The 23680-nt window shown below is 38.5% G+C and overlaps 1 protein-coding gene across 1 annotated transcript in view; it reads right to left on the bottom strand.

Moving 5' to 3' along the window:
* The window catches only part of TBCA (tubulin folding cofactor A), an 85929-nt gene extending 70295 nt beyond the window's left edge, over nucleotides 1-15634 (bottom strand). Inside the window, exon 1 of the mRNA XM_057740637.1 lies at nucleotides 15505-15634. Within this exon, the coding sequence (XP_057596620.1) occupies nucleotides 15505-15557 (53 nt within the window). The 5' untranslated portion in view covers nucleotides 15558-15634. The remainder of the gene's footprint in view (nucleotides 1-15504) is intronic.
* Nucleotides 15635-23680: the final 8046 nt, after the last annotated feature.

Genomic DNA, 23680 nt, shown 5'->3' with positions numbered 1-23680 from the left:
ACAAATTGCTTCCATGCCTTGGCTATTGTAAATAATGCTGCTATGAACGTTGGGGTGCATGTATCTTTTCAAGTTAGAGTTTTTGTCTTTTCCAGATATATGCAGGAGTGGGGTTGCTGGATCATATGGTAACTCTATTTTTAGTCTTTTAAGGGACCTCCATACTGTTCTCCAGTGACTGCACCAATTTACATCCCACCAACAGTGTAAGAGGGTTCTTTTCTCCATACCCTCTCCAGCATTTATTATTTGCAGACGTTTTGATGATAGCCATTCTGACCGATGTGAGGTTGTACCTCATTGATTTGCATTTCTCTAATAACTGTGCCTGTTGCCCATCTGTATGTCTTCTTTGGAGAAATGTCTATTTAGGTCTTATGCCCATTTTTTTGACTGGCTTGGTTTTTTTGCTCATTTGTGTTTGTTTCGGTCTGCATGGCTGCAGCATGTGGGATCTCAGTTCCCCAGCCAGGGACTGAACCCACGTCCCTTGCATTGGAAGCACGGAGTCTTAACCACTGGACTGCCAGGGAAGTCCCAGCTTGGTTTTTTGACATTGAGCTGTATGTATATTTTGGAAATTAAGCCCTTGTCGGTCGCATCCTTTGCAAAGATTTTCTCCTAGTTTGTAAGTTATCTTTTCATTTTGTTCTTGACTTCCTTCGCTGTGCAAAAGCTTGTAAGTTTGATTAGGTCCCATTTGATTCTTTTTGCTTTTATTTCTTTTGCCTTGAGACACTGATCTAAGAAAGTATTGCTACAATTTATTTCAGAGAATGTTTTGCCTATGTTCTCTTCTAGGAGTCTGATGGTGTCATGTCTTATATTTAAATCAAGCCATTTTGAGTTTATTTTGTGTATGGTGTGAGGGAGTGTTCTAATTTCATTGATTTACAAGTGGCTGTCCAGCTTTCCCAAAACCACTTGCTGAAGAGGACCATCTTTTCTCCATTGTATATTCTTGTTTCCTTTGTCAAAGATTAATTGACTGTAAGTAGTGAGTTAATTTCTGGGCTCTCTATTTTGTTCCACTGATCCATATGTCTGTTTTTTGTGCCAATAACACACTGTTTTGATTACTGTAGCTTTGTAGTACTGACTGAAGTCTGGGAGGGTTATGCCTCCAGCTTTGTTCTTTTTTCTCAGGATAACTTTGGCAATTCTGGCTCTTTTGTGGTCCCATATAAATTTGAAAGTAAAAACAAACAAACAAACCCTTTAAAATCACATAAAAAAATAAAATACCTAGAAATAAACCTGACGAAAGAGGTGAAAGACTTAAATACTGAGAACTATAAAACACTGATAAAGGAAATTAAAGATGGTTCAAAGAAATGGAAAGATATTCCACGCTGTTGGACTGGAAGAATTAATACTGTTAAAATGGCATACTACCCAAAGCAAGCTACAGACTTAATGTGACCGTTATCAAATGACCCATGACATTTTTCACAGAACTAGAACAAATAATCCTAAAATTTTTATATAGTTACCCATATTTACTTATTTATTTAGGCTGTGCCAGGTCTTAGTTGCGGACTGTGGGATCTTCGTTGCGGCATGCAGAATACTTTGTCGAGGCACGCAGGCTCACAGTTGCAGCATGTGCACTCTTAGTTGCAGCATGCATGTGGTATCTAGTTCTTTGACCAGGGAACAAACCAGGCCCCCTGCATTAGAAGTATGGAGTCTTGTCTACTGGACTACTAGGAAAGTCCCTGGCCACCTATTTTTAAAAGTTAGTAGCAATATTCATTTCAGCTATGGACGAAAAAACTGATCATGGAAAAGTGCAGTGTAATTTGATGAGCCAAGTAATATTTGGGGAAATTTTTCCATAAAGGTATCTTTTAAAAATAGTTTCAGTACTTACAGGGGTCTCAGCTATGGGGAAATATATGTGAAATACTTTATTCACTAATAATATAAAATATTAGAGTGATCCTTCTGTTAGAATTAAAAACAATTGAAAAGTCTGTCTCCTTTTTTGACATAAACTGAGTCACTGCTAGTAACCCCAACTTAAATTCTCCGTTCCAACCAAGAAAACATCTTGTGGATGTCACCTGGATCTCAACTCTATCCTCAACTCCCATCTAATCATTCAACAAACAATGCTGAGCACCTACTGCAGTATACTAATGGTACAAACATGGAGAAAACTGTTTTGCACTTCCAGAAGCTCAAAGCTTCTAAAAGTATGATGAGAGGAACATGTATAATAGAATTGTGCAAAGGCTTTGTAAAACATACAAATTCTTAGATCCTGCCCCACACTTACAGAATGAGAATCTTAGTGGGGTAAAGCCTGAGTAAATGTATTTTTTAAAAAGTTCTCAGTTTAAAATTAAAAATTAACTAAAATTAAAAGTACCCAGGTTAATTCTTTTACATAATAAAACTTGAGAATTACTGTTATAGTACAGTGGTTCTCAAACTTTTTGGTCTCAAAATACTTTTATACTCTTAAAAATTACTGAGAGCCTATGATTCTGATTGGTACTAATTGCAATGTATGAGTTTTTTCCCCCCACACCAAGCAATTCTCTGCTACTAGTTAGGTGTCCTACAATTTAGCTCAATTCTGACACTACCTACTTAAAGGCAGTATCAGATTTCACAGGTTAAGGGCTCAGTCCCACAAGACTCTCCTCACTTCAGATGCCAATCAGAAGCCCAGGTTGTTATTTGTGCTTTTGACCGACTGGCTATAAATCAGAGGTTCCCAGGAACCCTTCCTTGGCTTAGATTAATTTGCTAGAGCAGCTCACAGTACTCAGAAACCCAGTTTACCCACTACATTACAGGTTTATTACAAAGGATATTAATCAAAGCCTGATATACAGGGCTAGGTCCCAAACACAGGAGCTTCTGTCCCTGTGGAGTTTGGAGCTCAACATGATGGTATCTGGATGTGTTCTGGTTCACCAACCTGGAATCTTGTCCTTTGGGGATTTTATGAAGGTTTCATCATAGAGGCAGGACTGATTAAATCACTGGCCATCAGTGGCTGATTCAACCTCCAGGCACTTTCCCCTCCCCTTAGGAGATGGGACTAAAAGTTCCAACTTTTTAATCACAGTTGGTTCCTCTGGCAACAGCCCTCATCCTTAAGTTACCCACATGCTTTCCAGAATCATCTAATTAACATAAGACAACTTCACCACTCTCATCACTGAGGAAACTCCAAGGGTTTTAGGAGCTCTGTCAGAAATAAGGAGGAAGACAAAATATATATTTCTTACCATAAATCACAATACCACAGAACCTCAAGGAACTTTTGCTTATGTGAACTATATATATTAATATTTACTGTATCAGAAACTTAAAATGGGAAATCACAAAAATATTTTAACTAAAAATGTAATATTTGTTATTTCACTTAAAAACAACAAAATAAACATACATGTTTACAAAAATAACCTATTTTATGAAAAATAACTATATTTTCCAAAGCAAAATTTAGTGAGAAGAATGGCAAGGTTTCACATTTTTGCAAATCTTTTAAATATCTAGATTAACAGAAGCACCTGGATTCTTATATCTGCTTCTTCATTCAATCTGTTGCAATATCACATATCATTACAGTCTCTGGAAAATTCCACTACACAATTTTGTGCAAATGAAAGCAAAAAAGGCAAATAATGTCTCAGTATCACTATGAAAATAACTCTGACCTTACAAACACCCTGAAATGGTGTCAGAGACCCCATGGGGTTCCTGGACCATGCTTTGGAAACCAATGGTCTAGTGAAAGAAACAGATAATTACAGTAGTCCCCCCTCATCCTCGGTTTTGCTTTCCAAGGTTTCAGTTATTCACAGTCAACTGCAGTCTGAAAATACCAAATGGAAAAATCCAGAAATAAACAATAATTTTTGAATTGCATGCCTGTTCTGAGTAGCCTGATGAAATTTCATGCTGTGCTGCTTTGTCCCACCCAGGATGTGAATCATCAACATTGTATACACTACCCACTAGTTAGTATAGGAAAAAACATAGTAGATACAGGGTTTGGTAGCTGTTTCAGGCACCTATTGGAAGTTTTGCAACATATCTCCCATGGAAAAGAGGGGGCTACTATACAAAGTTCTTTGAGAACACAGAGAAGGGAGACAGCCAGGAAACTTCTACGGAGGTGGTGACATCTCCTGAGACTTGAGCCCAAATCCCAAACACTAGGTAGGCCCTGTAGGATCTACATCCTCTCCCTCCCACTTTTCAAGGTGTCTCCTACCCCTCCTCCTCTTTCTCACCTGGTTGCTCCTCCTCAACAGGCAATCCTTCTCTGTCAAGCCTTTGTATTTACCATTACTTTTGTCAAAAGGCTCTTCCACCATATAGTCCATGCCTCTTCTTGGCCATGCTCAGGCATGAGGAGTAAGGACAGCTATACCCTCATACACCTGTAATCCATTCAGGTCCCATTCTTTAGAAAATCCTGCCTTACACTAACTATTATAGTGGGTTGGCCAAAGAGTTCATTGGGGTTTTTCCATACTATCTTACAGAAAACTCAGAATGAACTTTTTGGCCAACCCAATATACGTGCACTAGAAGCCATATTTAACAAAGTACATGGTAGCATCATTTGTAAAAGTGGAAAAAAAAAATACAACTAAATATCCATCAACATGAGAATGAAAAAAAAACACTAGTAAATTCACACAAGAGAATGAATTAGGGCTGAATGTTTCAACATGAATAAATCTCAGGAACAGCAATATGCACAAAAAGTTAGGCTATAGAAAGATTCCTACAGGACTTCCCAGGTGGCGCAGTGGTTAAGAATCTGCCTGCCAATGCAGGGGACACAGGTTTGAGCCCTGCCCCAAGAAGATACCATATGCCTTGGAGCAACTAAGCCCGTGCGCCACAACTATTGAGCCTGTGCTCCATAGCCCGTGAGCCACAACTATTGAGCCCATGTGCCGCAACTACTGAAGTCCATGCTCTTAGAGCCTGTGCTCTGCAACAAGAGAAGCCACTGCAATGAGGAGCCCACGCACAAAGCCCATGTGCAGCAACGAAGACCCAACACAGCCAATAAAAAATAAATAAATTTATTAAAAAAAAGATTCCTACAATATGACACTACTTAAATTTTTAAATTAATCTGTATTTTGATAGGTAATATATGACTCAAAGTTATAAGAATTTCCTCCCATCCCTGTCCTCCATCTATATAGCTTCTCTCCCAGGGACAACCAACATAACCAGTTTCCTATGTATCCTTCCAGGTATATTTTATGTTACACAAAGTTGCTAAGTGTGCAGAACGATACTTTAATATGGTTTATGTATATCTACATATAAATTAAAAGTTTAAAAATATGTGTGAAAATGATAAAGACCAAATTCAGAATAATAATTACTTACAGGCAAAGAAGAAAAGGAACAAACTCGGAAAGAGGCACTTCAAATGTATCTGTATTATTTCATTTCAGGTTTACTATGTTTTCTCTAGTTTTTTTCATACGTGAAATAATTTTTCTTCTTCATAAAATAAAATAGATGGTAACTTCAGACTGTACTACAAAGCTACACTAATCAAGACAATATGGTACTGGCACACAAACAGAAATACAGATCAATGGAACAAGACAGAAAGCCCAGAGATAAACTATGGTCAACTAATCTATGACAAAGGAGACAAGGATACACAATGGAGAAGAGAGAGCCTCTTCAATAAGTGGTGCTGGGAAAACTGGACAGCTATATGTAAAAGGATAAAATTAGAACACTCCCTAACACCATACACAAAAATAAACTCAAAATGCATTAAAGACCTAAGTGTAAGGCCAGAACTATAAAACTCCTAGAGGAAAACATGAGAAGCACTCTCTTTGACGTAAATCACAGCAAGATCTTTTTTGACCCACCTCCTAGATTAACGGAAATAAAAACAAAAATAAATAAGTGGGACCTAATGAAACTTAAAAGCTTTTATACTGCAAAGGAAACTATAAACAAGACGAAAAGACAACCCTCAGAATGAGAGAAAATATTTGCAAATGAATCAACAAAGGATTAATCTCCAAAATATATAAACAGTTCATGCAGCTCAATATCAGAAAAATAAACAACCCAATCAAAAAATGGGCAGAAGACCTAAATAGGCATTTCTCCAAAGAAGACATACAGATGGCCAAGAGGAACATGAAATGCCCAAGAGGAACATGAAAAGATGCTCAACATCACTAATCATTAGAGAAATGCAAATCAAAACTACAATGAGGTATCACCTCACACCAGTCAGAATGGGCATTATCAGAAAATCTACAGACAGTAAATGCTGGAGAGGGTGTGGAGAAAAGGGAACGCTCTTGCACTGTTGATGGGAATGTAAATGGATACAGCCACTATGGAAAACAGTATGGAGGTTCCTTGCAAAACTAAAAATAGAACTACCACATGACCCAGCAATCCCACTACTGAGCATATACCCAGAGAAAACCATAATTCAAAAAGACACATGCACTCCAATGTTCATCGCAGCACTATTTACAATAGCCAAGACATGGAAGCAACCTAAATGTCCATCAACAGATGAATGGATAAAGAAGATGTGGTACATATACACAATGGAATATTACTCAGCTGTAAAAAGCAATGAAACTGGGACATTTTTAGAGACATGGATGGACCTAGAGACTGTCATACAAAGTGAAGTGAGTCAGAAAGAGAAAAACAAATATCGTATATTAACACATATATGTGGACTATAGAAAAATGGTACAGATCAACTGGTTTGCAAGGCAGAAATAGAGACACAGATGTAGAGAACAAACATATGGACACCAAGTGGGGAAAGCGGGGAGGGTTGAGGGGGGAATGAATTGGGAGATTGCGATACCAAACTGTACACTCTAAACATATGCAGTTTATTGTAAAATATAAAAAATTTAAAAAATAAAATAAAAAAGACTCTGCACTTCAATGCAGGGAACATGGGTTTGATCCCTGGTCCAGGAACTAAGATCCTACATGCCGTGTGGTGTGGCAAAGAAAAGAAAAAAGTTTAAAAGAAAGCAAATTTCAGGGTCTCTCCTGGAGAGACTATACCGTTTATACATCTACAGAATGATGATGGTGATAATGACAGCAGTTAACATATATTGAACACATATATTAGCATATATTGAACATACATATCAGACATTTGGCTAAGTGCTTTACATGATTACCTTAAAATTCTCCGAACAAGAGTACAAGAAAGATACTACCATTAATCCATTTTCCAGCTAAGAAAACTGGGGCTTTTAAAGATTAAGTAACTTGCTCAGGGTTACCTATGTAGTAAGTGGAGACTGGGACTCCATCTGTTTAACTCCAACTGCAGCAGTAACTATAGTAACTACTATACTGTCACAGCACAATTGATTCAGTAGCTCCCTACTGCTTATCAGGTCAAAAAATCCTTATAGAGTAAGGCTCCATTCATGCATTTGTTCACCAGAAAGACTTCTGTTGAGCATTTATTATATGCCAACACCATACCAGGTGCTTCAAAGATAGAGGTTCTGAGTGAGGCTGCTAAATAAGTGATCTTTGGATCAGTCATTGTTATTTTAAAATGAGCTCTACTTGGACACATTATACAGCATCACAGTTGAATTATATTCTTCTATAATTATATTACTGGAAATGGAATGTTGGAATAGTGAGACCACACATCTAAGCATTTATATTCTAAATAGTTGTGGACTACTATTTTTAACAAAATTTTCCAACCTGGCTTACCACAGATTTAAAAAATTTTCTACCAAACAAAAAAAATGCAATGAAAACACAGAACACATGTACACACACACACACACACAGGGGTTGAAAGATCTTTCTTTTCCACATTCAACTTGCAGAATAATACAGGTTGTACTGGGAAAACCATGATCATGAATGGCTTTAGCTTTCTTCCTTTCCTGCTTAAAGAGACATCTGGTTGCCAGCTGTGTAGCTCCTAAGAGTCAATGCTTGCCAAGCAGTTGGCAGAAGGTGGGGAAGCTGACCACCTGCAATCCATTTTGACAGTGACTTTGACCATCACTTTGGAGAACTGGATACATTACAGAAATTCCAAAAGGAGTTGGCTAAATTTCAAGGTAGGAAGTTGGCCACTTTGGCTGACCTTACTTTAACTCACATCAAAGGGCTACGATATGCAAGAAGAGGAGAATACACTAAAAGATACAAAGCTACTAAAGCTTACAAGAATAACTTACAAGGCTATATCCTTAACTTCTCCCAGATATTGTCCACCATATTTCTATCCATAATTACTTAAAAAAGGCGAAGTGTATAAACAACTACAGCTAAACGGGTAAAACTATATCTCCATGTCTATGTAAGTACACGTGTCATTCATATTTTTCACTTTTATGTCAGTATAAAATATATAATCAGCATATATATACACACACATAATGTATGTCAGTATAACATATATTATATATAAATATATATTTAACAATGCAGAGATTTTACTTACCTTTTAGGTTTTTTTATGCCTGTTATACAATATATACATTACATATGTCATGCACCATTGTATATTAGAGGTATGGGTATAAACAAACTTGGGAAGATGCCACAGATTGCGAAAGGTGCTCACTTTATAAAAAAAAAAAAAAATCAATACAATTTCCCCACAGATTCATGATGTAAAATTCTATAATCAAGGCTTGTAGATTTGTAATTATGGTATGTCAGCTACATTTAAACAAGAGTGTTAAAAGATTGTTAAAGTTAAACTAACACAATTGCAGTGTGAATTGTCCTAGTCTCATTCTAATCTACTGGTGTCACTTTCATTTAATCAGAGGAAAACTATGGGCCAATGTCAGTGCTATTTCCAATGCCCTAACATTCTTTGTTCACATTGGATTTTAATCCATTACCAAACTAAAATGATTATAAAAAGATATATTTCAGAAACCATTTTTAATCAATTAATTCACTCATCAGTGGACATTTTTAGCAGGTTTTATTGAAAATAAGCTGGCTTTAAAGTTATTGAATAAACTTTTATGTTAAATGAATGAAAACACTTTGTTCTTGCAGAAGGATTTCTTGAATTTACGATAAATACAGCTTAAAAAAAAAACAACCCTTATTTTATAAACAGAAATCATACTTGGAAACTTATAGCAGACATATGTCATTTAGCTGAAATAACGTATCAGCATTTAAAACATCAATGCTATTTTTTTTTTCTTCTGCTTTAGTGAAAAATGGGGGAAAGACAGTATCTTCAATAAATGGTATTGAGAAAACTGGACAGCTACATGCAGAAGAATTCTTTCTGGATTTCTTTCTCATATCATATACAAAAATAAACTCAATATGGATTAAAGACTTAAAGGTAATACCTGAAACTATAAAACTTGTAGAAGAAAAAATAGACACTATGCTCTTTGACATCAGCCTTAGCAATACCTTTTTGTATTTGTCTCTTCGGGCAAGGGAAACAAAAATAAACCAACTGGATTAATCAAACTAAACACCTTTTGCACAACAAAGCAAACTATCAACAAAACTAAAAGGCTACCTACTGAAAAGGAGAAGGTATTTGCAAACATACATCTGATAAGGGGTTAATATCCAATATATACAAAAAACTCACATAACTCAAGATCAAAAAAACAAACAACCTGATTAAAAAATGGGCAGAGGACCTGAATAGACATTTTTTCAAAGAAGATATACAGATGGCCAGCAGGCACATGAAAAGATGCTCAACATCACTCGTCATCAGGGAAATGCAAATTAAAACCACAATGAGATATCACCTCACACTTGTCAGCATTGCTAGTTATCAAAAAGATGACAAATAACAAATGTTGGTGAGGATGTGGAGAAAAAGCAACCCTTGTGCACTGTTGGTGGGAATGCAGATTGGCGCAGCCACTATGGGAAACAGTTTGGAGATTCCTCAAAAAATTAAAAATAAAACTACTATGTGATCCAGCAATTCCACTCTTGAATATTTATTCAAAGAAAACAAAAATACCAATTCAAAAAGATATATGCACTCCTATGTTCTTTGCAGCATTTACGACAGCCAAGATAGGGAAGCAACCTAAGTGCCTATGAACAGATGACCAATAAAGAAAATGTGATTGATAATTACATATATTTATAAACACACACACACAACATACAATGGAATATTACTCAGCCACAAAGAACAATGACAACATGGATGGACTCAGAGGGTACTATGCTAAGTGAAATAAGTCACATAGAGAAAAACAAATACTGTATGATTTCGCTTATATGTGGGACCTAAAAACAAAACAAATGAACAAACATAACTAGACAGAAACAGAATCACTGATAGAACAAACAGGTGGTTGCTAAAGGGGATGCATGTTGGGGGGAAGAGAGAAATAGGTGAGGGAGACTAAGAGGTACAAATTTCCAGGTACAAAATAAATGAGTCACAGGTATAAAAGGTACAGTATGGTGAATATAGTCAATAATTATCTAATATCTTTGTATGGTGACAGATGGTAACTAGACTTATCGTGATGATCATTTTGAAATACAGAAATGTTGAATTACTATGTTGTATATCAGGAACTAGCATAGTGTTGTAGGTCAATTACACTTCAAAAACAAACTCAAGAAAAAAAGATCAGATTTGTGGTGGCCCTTCCCCCCACTCCCAGAGGTGGGGAGTGGGGGGAAGGGGAATTGGATAAAGATAGTCAAAAATGTACAAACTTGCAGTTATAAGGTAAATAAGTACTAGGCATGTAATGTATAACATGATGAATATAATTAGCACTGTTGTATGCTATTATGAAAATTGTAAGAAAGTAAATTCTGAGTTCTGATCACAAGGAAAAAAAATTTTTTTCCCATTTCTTTAATTTTGTATCTATGTGAGATGATAGATGTTCACTAAACTTCTTGTGGTAATAATTTCATGATGTATGTAAGTCAAATCATTATGTTCTACACCTTAAACTTGATAGCTGCTGTATGTCAATTATATCTCAATAAAACTAGAAAAAAATCACGTCTGTATCTTCTACTTTAGAGAAAATTATTTTCTAAATCATCAGTAATTTAATACAGAAAAAAAGCTACTCCGGCAAAACTTCATATTTACAGGATGCATTTAAGTTTTAAGTAAAGTACAACATTCAATTCACAGTTGTACTATCTGCAAACAGTCTCCAAATAATTACAGCACACCCAAAACAGTGCTATGTTAGCTAGTTATGTAAGTACTAACACAAATCATCCTGGTTTTCTTGGGACTTTCCCAACTTTAGCACCATAGGTTCCACATCCTGGAAACCCTTCAGTCCTAGGTAAACCCAGACAACTGATGCCAGCGAGACATTAGGGGGGGAAAAAGAGATTTACAGTTTTGCACTGGAAAAGAAGAAATTTGGATCATATCTGGTAACTCCCTGCTAGAGCTGGCAGATTAGCTGTGACCCAGTCACATACCAGTAGGTCTAGCAATCTGGAACGTTGATTCAAATCTTTAAAAAGAGCCTACCAGACCCAAACCTACCAACTAATACCCACTAACATGAGTCACACCTAAACACAGGATGCTGCTTAAAGAAACTTAGTATACATTATCATCCAGCCCCTAGTGCACACATATCTCTGGTTCACAGCCAGAATTAGCCCTGGAAAAACAATCCTGTTGCAGGGAAGGAGATATGTGACAAGTCCTAGGAGTCAGAAACTCAGTACCATGTCAGACTCATTGCTGTCTAACTCTCACCTTACAAGCCATTCTTAGTAATCGGACTCTTCTGTTTCCAGGGATCTAACCTTTCTCTTAAAATCTACTTCTGGAAATCAGATCCTTTGCCTTTGTTACCCATGTAAGGTAACAAAGTTTCTCTAGGACTAGAGCACTGTGAGGCTTCTGCCTATTTCCTTAAGGGTCTAAAAATGACCATTTTGCCAACATGCTAAAATGTGCATCTTCCACTCACTGTTTGATCTGTTGCCAAATACCACCATCTATTTATTGCCTATTTCCATACTGCAGTAATATTCCATCTGCCTATCCAGATTTCTTCCTAAAACCCACTACAGAGAACTTTTGGATCACCTGAAGTATTTCAGCAGATTTGATTAGACACTAAACTCTAAGAATCCACCCTCCCTAATACAGTCTACCCAAACTGAACTCTAGGGCTAATGCCTTAAATATATTTCTAAGTGGTCCTCAATTTCTGGAGAGAAGACTGAAGGAATTTGAGGCTTGAATGACTTTAAATCTCTTTTTCCAAATAAAAGTTGTTACTTCTGAAGCTAAATGACGCCATGGGAAATGAACATCTTGACTAGAAAAAAGGGGCTGAGGACAGAAATTAAATTTTAGACCACTGCTTTAAGAAAACAATGCACAGAATCCTGTTCATAAAACCAAGAACATATCTGAATCATGAAACTAATTGAGAAGTCTTTGAAACTAAACTTGGAAAGAGGAGGAAAAAATGCATACCTTTTTATTACAAAAAAATGTTTAACATATATAGAGAAGAATGAATATAATATAATGAACCTATGACCATTCATACCCAACAATTATTAACATGTTGCCACACCTCCCTCATCTATTGTTTTCCTTTGTTGCAGTAAAATGTAGAATTTTAAAAAGCCAGGATACTAAGGTGGAAGATGGAAGGAGTCAGAGTAAAATAATTTTCAGGAGAAAATAACAGAACAGAGAGTAGGGAGCAATATTTACAGATTTAGAGAGCTATCTACCAAGGCAAAATATGAGTAATAAGCAGCTAAAATAGAAATTTTAGGTTTTTTAAAAACCATATCTCATTTTAAGTACATATGGGAAAGTTCTACACCAAAATGTCAACAGAAAAGCCATGAAAAAAATGTATAGTAGGCATTTCCATTAATTTATAAGCAATTTGATATATTACAGTAAATTATGAAGGGATTTCATAAAAATGACAAATTTACTTAAGTATGAAAAATCAAAACTAAAGTTTGATAATGCTCTATTATTGAAAAAAAAGAAAACAAAACTTTATTTCTGAGCTGTTTCCATAAGTACTCAAGAATGTTTGAAAGCCTAAAAACTTAAATTATTATCTAAATAAGTGTGTCTTCCCAAAATAACAAATGTTGGTGAGGATGTGGAGAAAATGGAACCTTTGTACACTATTGGTGGGAATGTACACTACTGGTACAGCCACTATGAGAAACAGCATGGAGGTGCCTCAAAAAACTAAAAATAGAACGACTATAGATCCAGCAATTCCATTCCTGGGTACTTATCTGAAGAAAATAAAAACACTAATTCGAAAAGACACATGCACCCAAATGTTCATAGCACTATTATTTACAATAGCAAAGCTATGGAAGCAACGTAAGTGTCCGTCAACTGATGAATGGATAGAGAAGATGTGATACACACACACACACACACACACACACACACACACACACACACGATGGAATACTATTCAGCCATAAAAAATAATGGAATTCTGCCATTTGCAACAACACAAATAGACCCAGAGGGTATTATGCTTACTGAAGTAAGTCAGACAGAGAAAGACAAATACCATATGTTATCACTAATATGTGGAATCTAAAAAATAAAACACTAATTTGAATATAACATATCAGAAACTGACTCACAGATACAGAGAGCAAACTAGTAGTTATCAGTAGGGAGAGGGAAGAAGAGAGGAGCAGAGTAGGGGTAGGGGATTAAGAAGCACAAACTACTACATATAAAATAAATAAGCTACAAGGCTATATTGTACAGCACAGGGAATATAGCCAATAGTTTATAATAACTTTAAGTGGAGAATGATTAATAAAAAATTTTAATAACTGTTATACACCTGAAACTAATATTGTAAATCAACTATTCCTCAATAAAAAAAAGTTATTTCTCATGACTTCCCAACTGAAGCACGCTTCATTATACCCTCGTACTTCTGCCAAACAGATTTTTGAAAATGACATAACCAAAGTAAGTCTAACAAAAGTGAACAACAGAACTCTGGGGTGAGTAACAGTGCAAATCATATCTTCAGTTACACATCTCAACTCCCCTCCTATTATCACACATTTAAAAAAATATTCTTGGGGGAGGTGGGGGACAGCACTGTAGAGTAAAACAAAAGGTTGTAGAGATCAGAAACCTTACTTCTTTTCCCTGCTCTGCCACTAACTAGCACAGTAACCCTGGACAAGTTTACTTTTTCTATTTTAACTTCATTAAACCTCAGTTTCTCATCTGTAAAATGGGAAACAGAAACCATAGTATTAGTTAACACTCACTAGTATTTACCACACACTGTTAAACAGAACAGTTTTTTGCAACAGCTGCATGAGGCGGGTACTTACTCCATTTTACAAAGGAAGCAACTGAAGCACGCTGCACTGCAACATATTCAACAGTACATAATATCTGGCAGAGTCAAGACTGGAACCCAAGCAGTCTCACTTCATAAGAGGCTGTACATTTCACTAGTACTCATTGTCCCTCCCTACTGCCTTAACAATAATGACAGCTTCTAGGAAAGCACAGCGCAATGCTGTGCTAAGCCTCGGAGACGATATCTTAAAAAGCGAATTTATTCTCCCCTTCGCCTTGTCCTTCCCCTGGTGAAAATATCAACACACGGAGGAAAGGTGGGCAAAGGGGAAGAAGCCAGAGGACTAGGTTTAGACATGTTTACTGCCAAATAACTCGCTTCTTACACAAGGCTGTCCATCTTTCCTCTTGGAATGCCTCATCAAAAAGTTTGATCTTTTGGGGTCTGAGCAATAAAGTTCCAACAAGCACTCCAGTGTCTCACAGCGGTTAGAATGACGGCGCATTACACGACTGGCCTACCCGAGATAGTTACTTAAACAGCACCCCACAGGCTCTGGGGCGAGCCTCGGGGAAGCTGGCCGGGGAGACTGAGGCCACAGAAGTTCGCCGAGTGTGCTGCGAGTTCACGCCCCAGTTCTCAGGACTGCGAGTCCCGCCTGCCACGTGAAATGACAGGGCGCCCGCGAGGTCCCATTTCTGATGAGGGCCGGGATCGCGGCGACCCCCTAAACTTCAGAGCGGGCTCGCGAGTCCGCCTGAGCGCAGATAAGGGACTGGAAGCGCCCCCCTCCAGCCGGGTTCGGCGGGGAGACCCGGGGCGCGCCCTCGGAAGTCAGCCTGCAGCCCGGCTCACCCTCGCGGGCCGGGCCGCGCCGCCGCCCCTCCGCCTCCCCGACCGCGGGCGCCGGAGGGGTGGGGCCGCCGCGACCCTCGCCGCCCCGCGGCTGGGTTTTTTGAGGGGACAGGCGGGAGGAGGGGAGTGCCCCGGCCCTCGGACTCGGGCGCCCGCGCGCCCCCTCCGTTCCCGCCCCGTCCCCACCGGCCGCGGCGCCTCAGGTGAGGCCTGGAGTCCGGGGCCCGCCTCGGGCCTGCGCCTCGTCCGGCCTCTCGGGCCGCCATCAGGCGAGGGAAAGGAGGCGGCGGCAGCGGCGCCGCTCCCGGCTCCTTACCGCTTCACCACGCCGGTTTTGATCTTGATCTGCCTCACGCGAGGATCGGCCATGGTACCTCGAGCGCCGCGAGAAGGAGGGGCGGAGAACCGGGGTAACCGCGGAGGGAGATGGCGCGAGAGAGGCGGGGCCGGCGTACCCGGCGCGGCGCGGCGCGCATGCGCACACCCCGGCGCGGCCCCAGCCGGCGCTCCTGCCACACCCGCGGGCTGGAGGCTGGGGGCTGGGGGTCCCGGGCCCGGGGCGGGTCGCCACTTACCGGCCGTGCCCCCACCTCCGCCCAGTTTCCCGCTCGCGGAACCTGCCCTTGTCTAGCTCAAACAGTCCTCCCTTTAGTTCTTGAGCGGCGCTCCTTTTAGTATGGATACGAGTTACACTTTTCCTGGTCTCCACAGCTTGGGCGTTTGGGGAAACTTCAATGTCTCCGCGAATAGACTGGTTTGGCCGCGACATTTCTCTGCGAGATTATCCGCTTCATGGACGGAGTGACCTAAAAATTGAAGATCTTTTCGCTTTCATTATCTTATGTCAAATGGGGCAGATGATGCAGGTTTAAAGAAATAAACCTACCATCATGCACTCAGAAAAATCCTTACCCTCTGCCTCAGACCTCTGCAAACAATGTTTGTGGATAAATGCACCTAAGAAATGACTATAGGACTTATTCACATAATCATTAGTGTCTTCTAACTGGTTGGCACACTGAAATACAATTTCGAGTGACACAGCAGAGCTATTAAATACTGGGGGAGGGGGAGGTAAAAACAAAATAAAACAAAAAACCCCAGAAAAACCTACAGACTCAATACAGCAAAATGCTACCATCAGAAATCTAGTACATCATTAATATAAAGTTACTGGGCAGTCCCTCAAGGCAAAGAAAAAACAGCTGTAAAACCCACACACCAAAAGATTTTGCCGATAGGGCTCTTGCTATTGTCAAGGATCTTCCTTCAGTCAGGCAACAAAATCCTTGTAACTCTTCATACTTTCTTTTTTGCCTTGGTTTCCAGAACCTCAGAGCTCAGGTTTGCACTGATTTGCAGGATTTCCCTCAGCCTAGGTTTTTTCATGTAAATACCTAGTCTCCCCAGTCCCCCAACTCTACCTCTACCCATTTGTTTTTTTTCTTTTTGTTTTAATGATTTTGTATGTGTGAACCAGTAATAAATAAATGTAACATACCAGCCAAAAGACCTGTGCTGCTGCTATATGTACTCAGACCCATGCCCTCAGTGTGTGTTTATCTGTGTCTGTGTGTCTGTATTGTACGCTTGAGGTTCTAGGTTAAGATCATGGTGTTTGGCCCCACCCTTAAGGATAGGGTATCAGGTGGAATTGTTCCCAGTGTCAGGAATTTACAGTAGTAATTAAGGGCATGAACTCCCAGGCCAGACTGCCTAGGGTCACTTCCTAGCTCTGCTTCTTACTAACTGTGAAAACTTGGGCAAGTTACTAACCTCTCTATGCCCCAGTTTCTTCATCTGTAAAATAGAGGTGACAATAATAATACCTACCTCATAATGTTGTTATAAAGCCTAAATGAGTTAATATTTATAAAACACTTAGGACAGGCCTGGATTAAGCCCCATACAAAATGTTTGTTAAATAAATAAGTCATCCAGGAGGTCCTAAATAGGAAACGAAGAATACAGTAGGATATACATTTGTATAAATATAGAAATATACATTATCATTAATGAGATCATGCTGAATTTCTGTATGACTATGAACTCCATATAAAAAGACCCATGTTGGACTTACTCACCACTGCATTCCAGCATGTAGCAATGCCTGGGATAAGTCAGTACTCAGTAAATATTTCTTGAATGAATAAATGCTGCTTTAAAACTTTTTTTTTTTTTTCTCATTTAACAGTATGTGACGGAAACTTCTCATTCCAGCAAGAGAGCTACTAAGATATCTGAAACATCCCATCATTACCCCACCCACCCTGCCCCATACACCACATACATACCATCTTTCTCTGGGCCTTACTCCTTTGGGTCTGGACTTTGAGGAGGTAGACCAATGAAAGGTCATTTCTTGTTAGTATGGGAGAGAAGGCCTTACCACAAGAGGCCTGCAAGATCCAGGCGGGGGATACCCTAGGGTATTTGGAAAAGAAACTACGTAAGCTGCATTTCTCACTGTTTGACACCTTTCTGTTCCGTTATTCATAAACCTTAATTGAGTTCTTTTTAACTATTCCAGCCTGGCCTCAGGTAAACTCTAGGAATGAATCTGTAGGGGACTATATAAGGGATAAGTTTATCAACATTCGAGATTGAAGGTTAAAGAGATCTGAGAGATCCCCAGGACTGGATGAATCTAGTAGGACAAGAGGAAAGTCTAGCTATCTCCTCTATGAGTGGCAATTCTCCATTGCTAATAATCTTGAAGGGTTGAGGTAATGTTTTATTAAAGAATGCTACAGATTCCCTTACAAATACAAGTTGTTTTCCACACACACTCACAGGGCTATGAACTTAGTCTTACCATCCTTTCATGTCATTCTCCTCCAATTGACTCCAAGCTCCTCAAGATTAGAGACCACATTACATTCATCTTAGTTTCCCCAGCAGGAAGCTTAATGCCTGATGGCAAATAGATGCACAGTAAGTATTTGCTAAGTTAAATAAAAGTCAAATATGGGACTGAGATAGATTTCTAATTTTGATGAAAGCAAGAGATCGGTCATGTTTTTATCAACAGTACTTCTGTATTTAAGTAATCTCTCCAGGGTGCCTTCTCCAGCTGGCCATGTGGCTTTATGAAATGAAATTACAACATCAGAGCAACTGCACATTAGGCCCTATAGCCCAAATAAATGTTGTTTTAAGCCACTAACTTTTGGGGTAGTTCATTACGCATCCATAGATAACTAGTACAAAGGTTGTGGGTGGACTCCTTTTCATCAAGGCTGATCTAGTTACTGCCACTGCTAAATGGCTAACCTGCCAGCAGTAAAGATGACTTCTGACCCCTTGATATGGCACCATTCCAAGAGAAGATTATCTGGTGGCAGCTTGATTATCTGGTGGACCCCTTCCACCCTGGAAAGTGCAGTGTAGCAACCATGAGAGTACCCCACTTAGTTCTACCTTCAAGAGAAACCTCTGTGGGGAGCATAGTTGACTGTCAGCCTTAAACTTCTACAACTTGGGATTCACATATTTACACCAAGTCCATACTTCCATCCTAACCAATTATTGAGCTAGTAGAGGTACCAAAGCCAGATGACTCCTCTAATGGGAAACTTTTACTTGGGAACTCCCTATCAACCTGGTCAAGATTTTATAAGAACTGCATTGCAGTCTGAAGCTTTTTCTACCCAATCGTTCCTTCCCTCCTTCTGATTACAGGTGTCAGACCACCTGCTTTGCAGTCTGAAGGTTCTCCCTGTTACTTCTGTTCTCTCCCACCATATTCTTCAAAGATGTTTCCTCCAATAAATTCTCCTCGTCTAATCCTATCTTGGCATCTGCTTCTTGAAGGGTCTAAAATGACACAGGCAATGATCTATCCTTATCAAAATTGACATCTATTCCAGATATGGATTTGTTTAATGACATAATAAACTCGTGACTCAACATTACCTAAGATCAAAGGAAGTATAACAATGAGACCACAGAATCCACTGGTCTTATTATATGCCTTATCACCTAGAAGCAACCAGCCTAATAGAAAATAGAATGGGGACTTCCCTGATGGCACAGTGGTTAAGAATGCGCCTGCCAATGCAGGGGACATGGGTTCAATCCCTAGTCTGAGAAGACCCCACATGCCCCAGAGCAACTAAACCCATGCACCACAACTACCGAACTTGAGCTCTAGAGTCTGCGAGCCACAACTACTGAGCCTGCGTGCTGCAACTACTGAAGCCTGTGCACCTACAGCCTGTGCTCCACAACCAGAGAAACCACTGCACTGAGAAACCCTCACACTGCAACGAAGAGTAGCCCCTAAAGAATAGCCCCTACTCACCACAACTAGAGAAAGCCCACACACAGCAATGAAGACCCAACACAACCCCCCACCAAAAAGAAAGAAAATAGAATGGCCTGTTAAAGGCTCAGCTAAAGTAACAATTCAGGGATGGTACACTTAGGATTGGGGCACGATTCTCCACTAACAGCTAACATATTGTCTCTCAATACATAGAATATGTGGAATGAAACCAAGAAACCAAAGGGTGGAAATAAGATAGGGACCTTTCACCATCACATCCAATAATCCAGTTGTGGAATCTGTTCTTACAGTAGTCCATACCACCTTAGGCTCTGTTAGATTAGAAGCCCTAGTTCCACGGAGAATGCTCCTAACACAGGAAATAGCAAGAATTCCATTAAACTTGAAGCGATGCCTACTATTTGCTTCAAGTTCAATGGAATTCTCTTCATGAGAGTGGATCATCACACACAAAAAAAGAACTTACTAGTAGTGAAAGTTGATCCCAAATTCCATAAGAAGCTAGGATTGCTACTTCACGTGACACAGAGAAGCATGTGTCTGGAATGAGGGCATTCATTAGGAGTGTTGTTATAAGTCACTACGTTTGTGGTGGTGTGTTACAGCAGCAAGAGGGAACTAAAGCACCCAATGTGGGCTGGCTGATGTCACCTCATGTGGCCCAGCCTTCTTTTCTCTCCCAAACGGTGTTTCTACCAACCCATAAAGGTCAGCCAGGTCATTCGTCCTACCGCTTCTATGATTCAGTGCATAACTCTTCTTGGGAAGCCGTGGAGGAAGGTCAGGTTTCAACAGAATCCGCTAACGCTGAACATATGCACACCCTGCGATCCACAGATTCTTCTCCAAGTACAAATCAAGTACAAATGCTCACTTATTTTCCCCAAAAGACATGTACAAGGATGTTCAGGGAAGACTATTTACAACAGTCAGAAACTGTAAACAATGTAACTCCGTGGCTTCCCTTTTCACTCTCTGAATGGTATGTTGGATGAACAGAAGTTCTTGATTTTAGATTTAGATTTCAGTAGTCCAGTGACTACATTCTTCCCTTCACGGTGAGGACTTTTTATATTATATTTAGGAAATCTTTGCTGACATACATCATGAAGATATTATCTTATATTTTATTATAGAAGACATTTTTTACCTTTCACATTTAGATCCATATTCCACTAGAATTTGTATTTGTGTATGGTATAAGTAGAAGTCAATATTAATTTTTTTGCCATATGAATTGACCACTATTTAAAGCCCTCCCCATACTATGTTTTCTCTATTAACAAATTGTTAGGGGCATCTACAGTAGACACCACTAACTGGCTTACCAAACTGTCATTCCCCAAACCCTTCTTCTTACCTGTTTCCATTGTAGGGCTTATTCTCTCAACCTTCCTTGCAGCTAGAGGTGGTAAGTTAGATATAACTGGAAACATGTAGGTGGTTGATGGAAATGCTTTGGATTTCTTGATAAAAGGAATAAATACAGGGACCTTCCCCTTTCTCACTTCTTCAGTGAAAGTAGATGGAACAACTGGAGTTAAAACATCCACCTTTCAGTCATGAGGAAAAGACAAATATTTCAGAGACACCAGTCCTGACATCATTGAGCTGCTGAACAAAAGCCAGCAGCTGTCCCTAGTCATCTTATGTGAGAAAAACAAATCCGTATGTATTTAACTACTATTTATGAGATTTCTGTTACTTGCAGCCCAAAGGATTTTCTAACTAATACAGAATGCATTAGAACTCCATGTGCATGTCTTTGTTTGGGAGAGGAGGGAAGATATACCCACTGGACCTTTGGAAGGAAGATGAAAATAAAAATATCTCCAATTGTGGCTTTCATAATGTGCTGTATTCTCACTGTATGTATGTATTAAACACACAACTTAAATGGCCACAGGTCACAGAGTATGGAGGTTGGAAGGCTGCATGTTTTAGAAAATAGGAGTTCTACACAGGCATCGAGAGGATATTATGCTTTTGTCAGTGACTTACAGAGGGCCCTATTTACAGCTGAACAGGTATCTGATATAACAATTCATTGTTCTGACACATACTGCAATCATGATGTGCAGTTTTCAATGCATCATGTTACATTAGCTCACCCCATGGTCTAATACCATATAACATAAATTTTGCCAAAAGGAATGGCATTACATGACACTGACTTTTAAAAGACACACACTATTTTTTCAGATTACATACCTTTTATCCATGAGTGCCCAATTCAAAAATCAAGCTGGCAGACAAAAGTGGAGTGAATGTGTAGCCTCAAAGTAGCATATTTATCTTGAGTAGTTTTGCACATTTCTACCTGTAGTCAATGATTCCATTCCATTTTTATGTTGAAATGCATGAGCAACATTAAAGGACCTTTTTTTGTCACCTGAAGTACGACTTTTATTCAGGGTCAGTCAAGAGAGACCCGAAAGCTGTTTTTGGATTACACGCTATAGATAAAATATTTTTATGTGTTTATCACGAGCTATCTATGACTGTTCTATTTGAAACTCTCACCAAAATATTTATGACTATTTATTTATATCATATATCTGACTCTTTATTCCTTCCAATAAGATATTTTTCTTAGGTACGAAATATTTTCAGTTGTCGTTACATATTCTTTTTTGATATTAATTAGAAACACAACAAAAAAAGAGATAAGGATTTTTGTACAACATATTACAGTTTCTAGATTACTAAAAGAATATTCTAAATACTGAGTCACAAAGATCCATTCATACAGGTGTTTAAATTTAAATTATTTACTTCTTTTCGAAATTATCTTCCAACAGAATTTCTTGTCCATTATAGAAACTACTTAAGGCCTAGAGAATTCTTCTTGTGTTTTAAACCTAAAGTAAAACGAAAAAATTAAGCCATCATCTGTGAAAACTTACTAGGATTCTGCAGAATAGTCTGCTAATGGGAAGAGAGTCTTTGTGAAACGGCTTTTCCCCTAGTATTCTAAGGTAGTATAAAGATATTACTTCTTAATTGAGGAGAGAAATTTCATTTCAACTTCCACATTTCAACTTCCACAACTTCCAATTTCAACATTACTACCCTAATATTTAATTACTGTATTGTTATCTAATTATTACAATTATTTCTATTCCCTTATTACCATATTTTTTGCACACACATGTGTGGGTATGATTGCCATTTAACCATATTGTTGTGATTTTTAAGAATTCTTTTAGTATAAGAGTTATATGCTTCCAAATAGATAACTAATTAGAGCCTGCTGTATAGTACAGGGTACTCTACTCAATGCTCTGTAATGCCTATATGGGAAAAGACTCTAAAAAAAAAAAGAGTGGATATATGTATACATATAACTGATTCACTTTGCTGTACACCTGAAACTAACACAACACTGTAAATCAACTACATTCCAATAAAAATTTAAACAAAAAAGAACTGAACACCCGCCCCCCCCTAAAAAAAAGAGTTATATGCTTCCAAATGATATGGAAACTTTAGAGATGATAGAATTTAACCAATTCTCCTTGGCTTTTTAGCCACACAAGAAATCAGAGTAACAGAATACAATAATAACCTTGGTTAAATACATTAAAACAACGGGAAGTCTAATATGACACCAAGTAACCAGTAATTAATAATTGATTTTTTTTGCTACTTTTTACTCAAGTGTTTTTGTATTTGTATTTTGGTATTTAGTCATGCAGTGGTGCCCCTGAAATGATTGAAAACAGGGATTGGGGCCTCAGCAACACATTCTTATTGGATACACTTGAGCAATTTACTAATTCTCTCTGAGACTCAGTTTCCTCAGCTGTAAAGTGGAGATAAAATATCTGCCACATGTGGTTGTGGCTACGAAACTTATATAAGACAATGTATGTGAAGGATTTAGCACAATGCCTGGCACATCATGAATACTCTATAAATGGTAATTATTGTTATTATCTTAACTCATGTAGGAAAAGAAAAAAATTATCCATAATTGATGCTCTTTAATAAAATTGGAACAAGTTTAATATATTTTTTTCAGTGAATAGCAAAGGATTCCAAAGGAAACCATTGCATATACATATATAGAGTTTGTAAGTTGAGATATAAATATTATTGGACTAATCTTCTCAACAGTAAAGGAAAGGAATCCTCACATGTTAAATTTATTATTGGCAGTTTGCATTATTAAAATATCCTTTCAATGAATACACTTAAAATA

The sequence above is a fragment of the Hippopotamus amphibius genome, chromosome 1, assembly GCF_030028045.1.
Source record: "Hippopotamus amphibius kiboko isolate mHipAmp2 chromosome 1, mHipAmp2.hap2, whole genome shotgun sequence".
Taxonomy (NCBI): domain Eukaryota; kingdom Metazoa; phylum Chordata; class Mammalia; order Artiodactyla; family Hippopotamidae; genus Hippopotamus; species Hippopotamus amphibius.
This window is presented reverse-complemented; position numbering and strand designations above follow the sequence as displayed.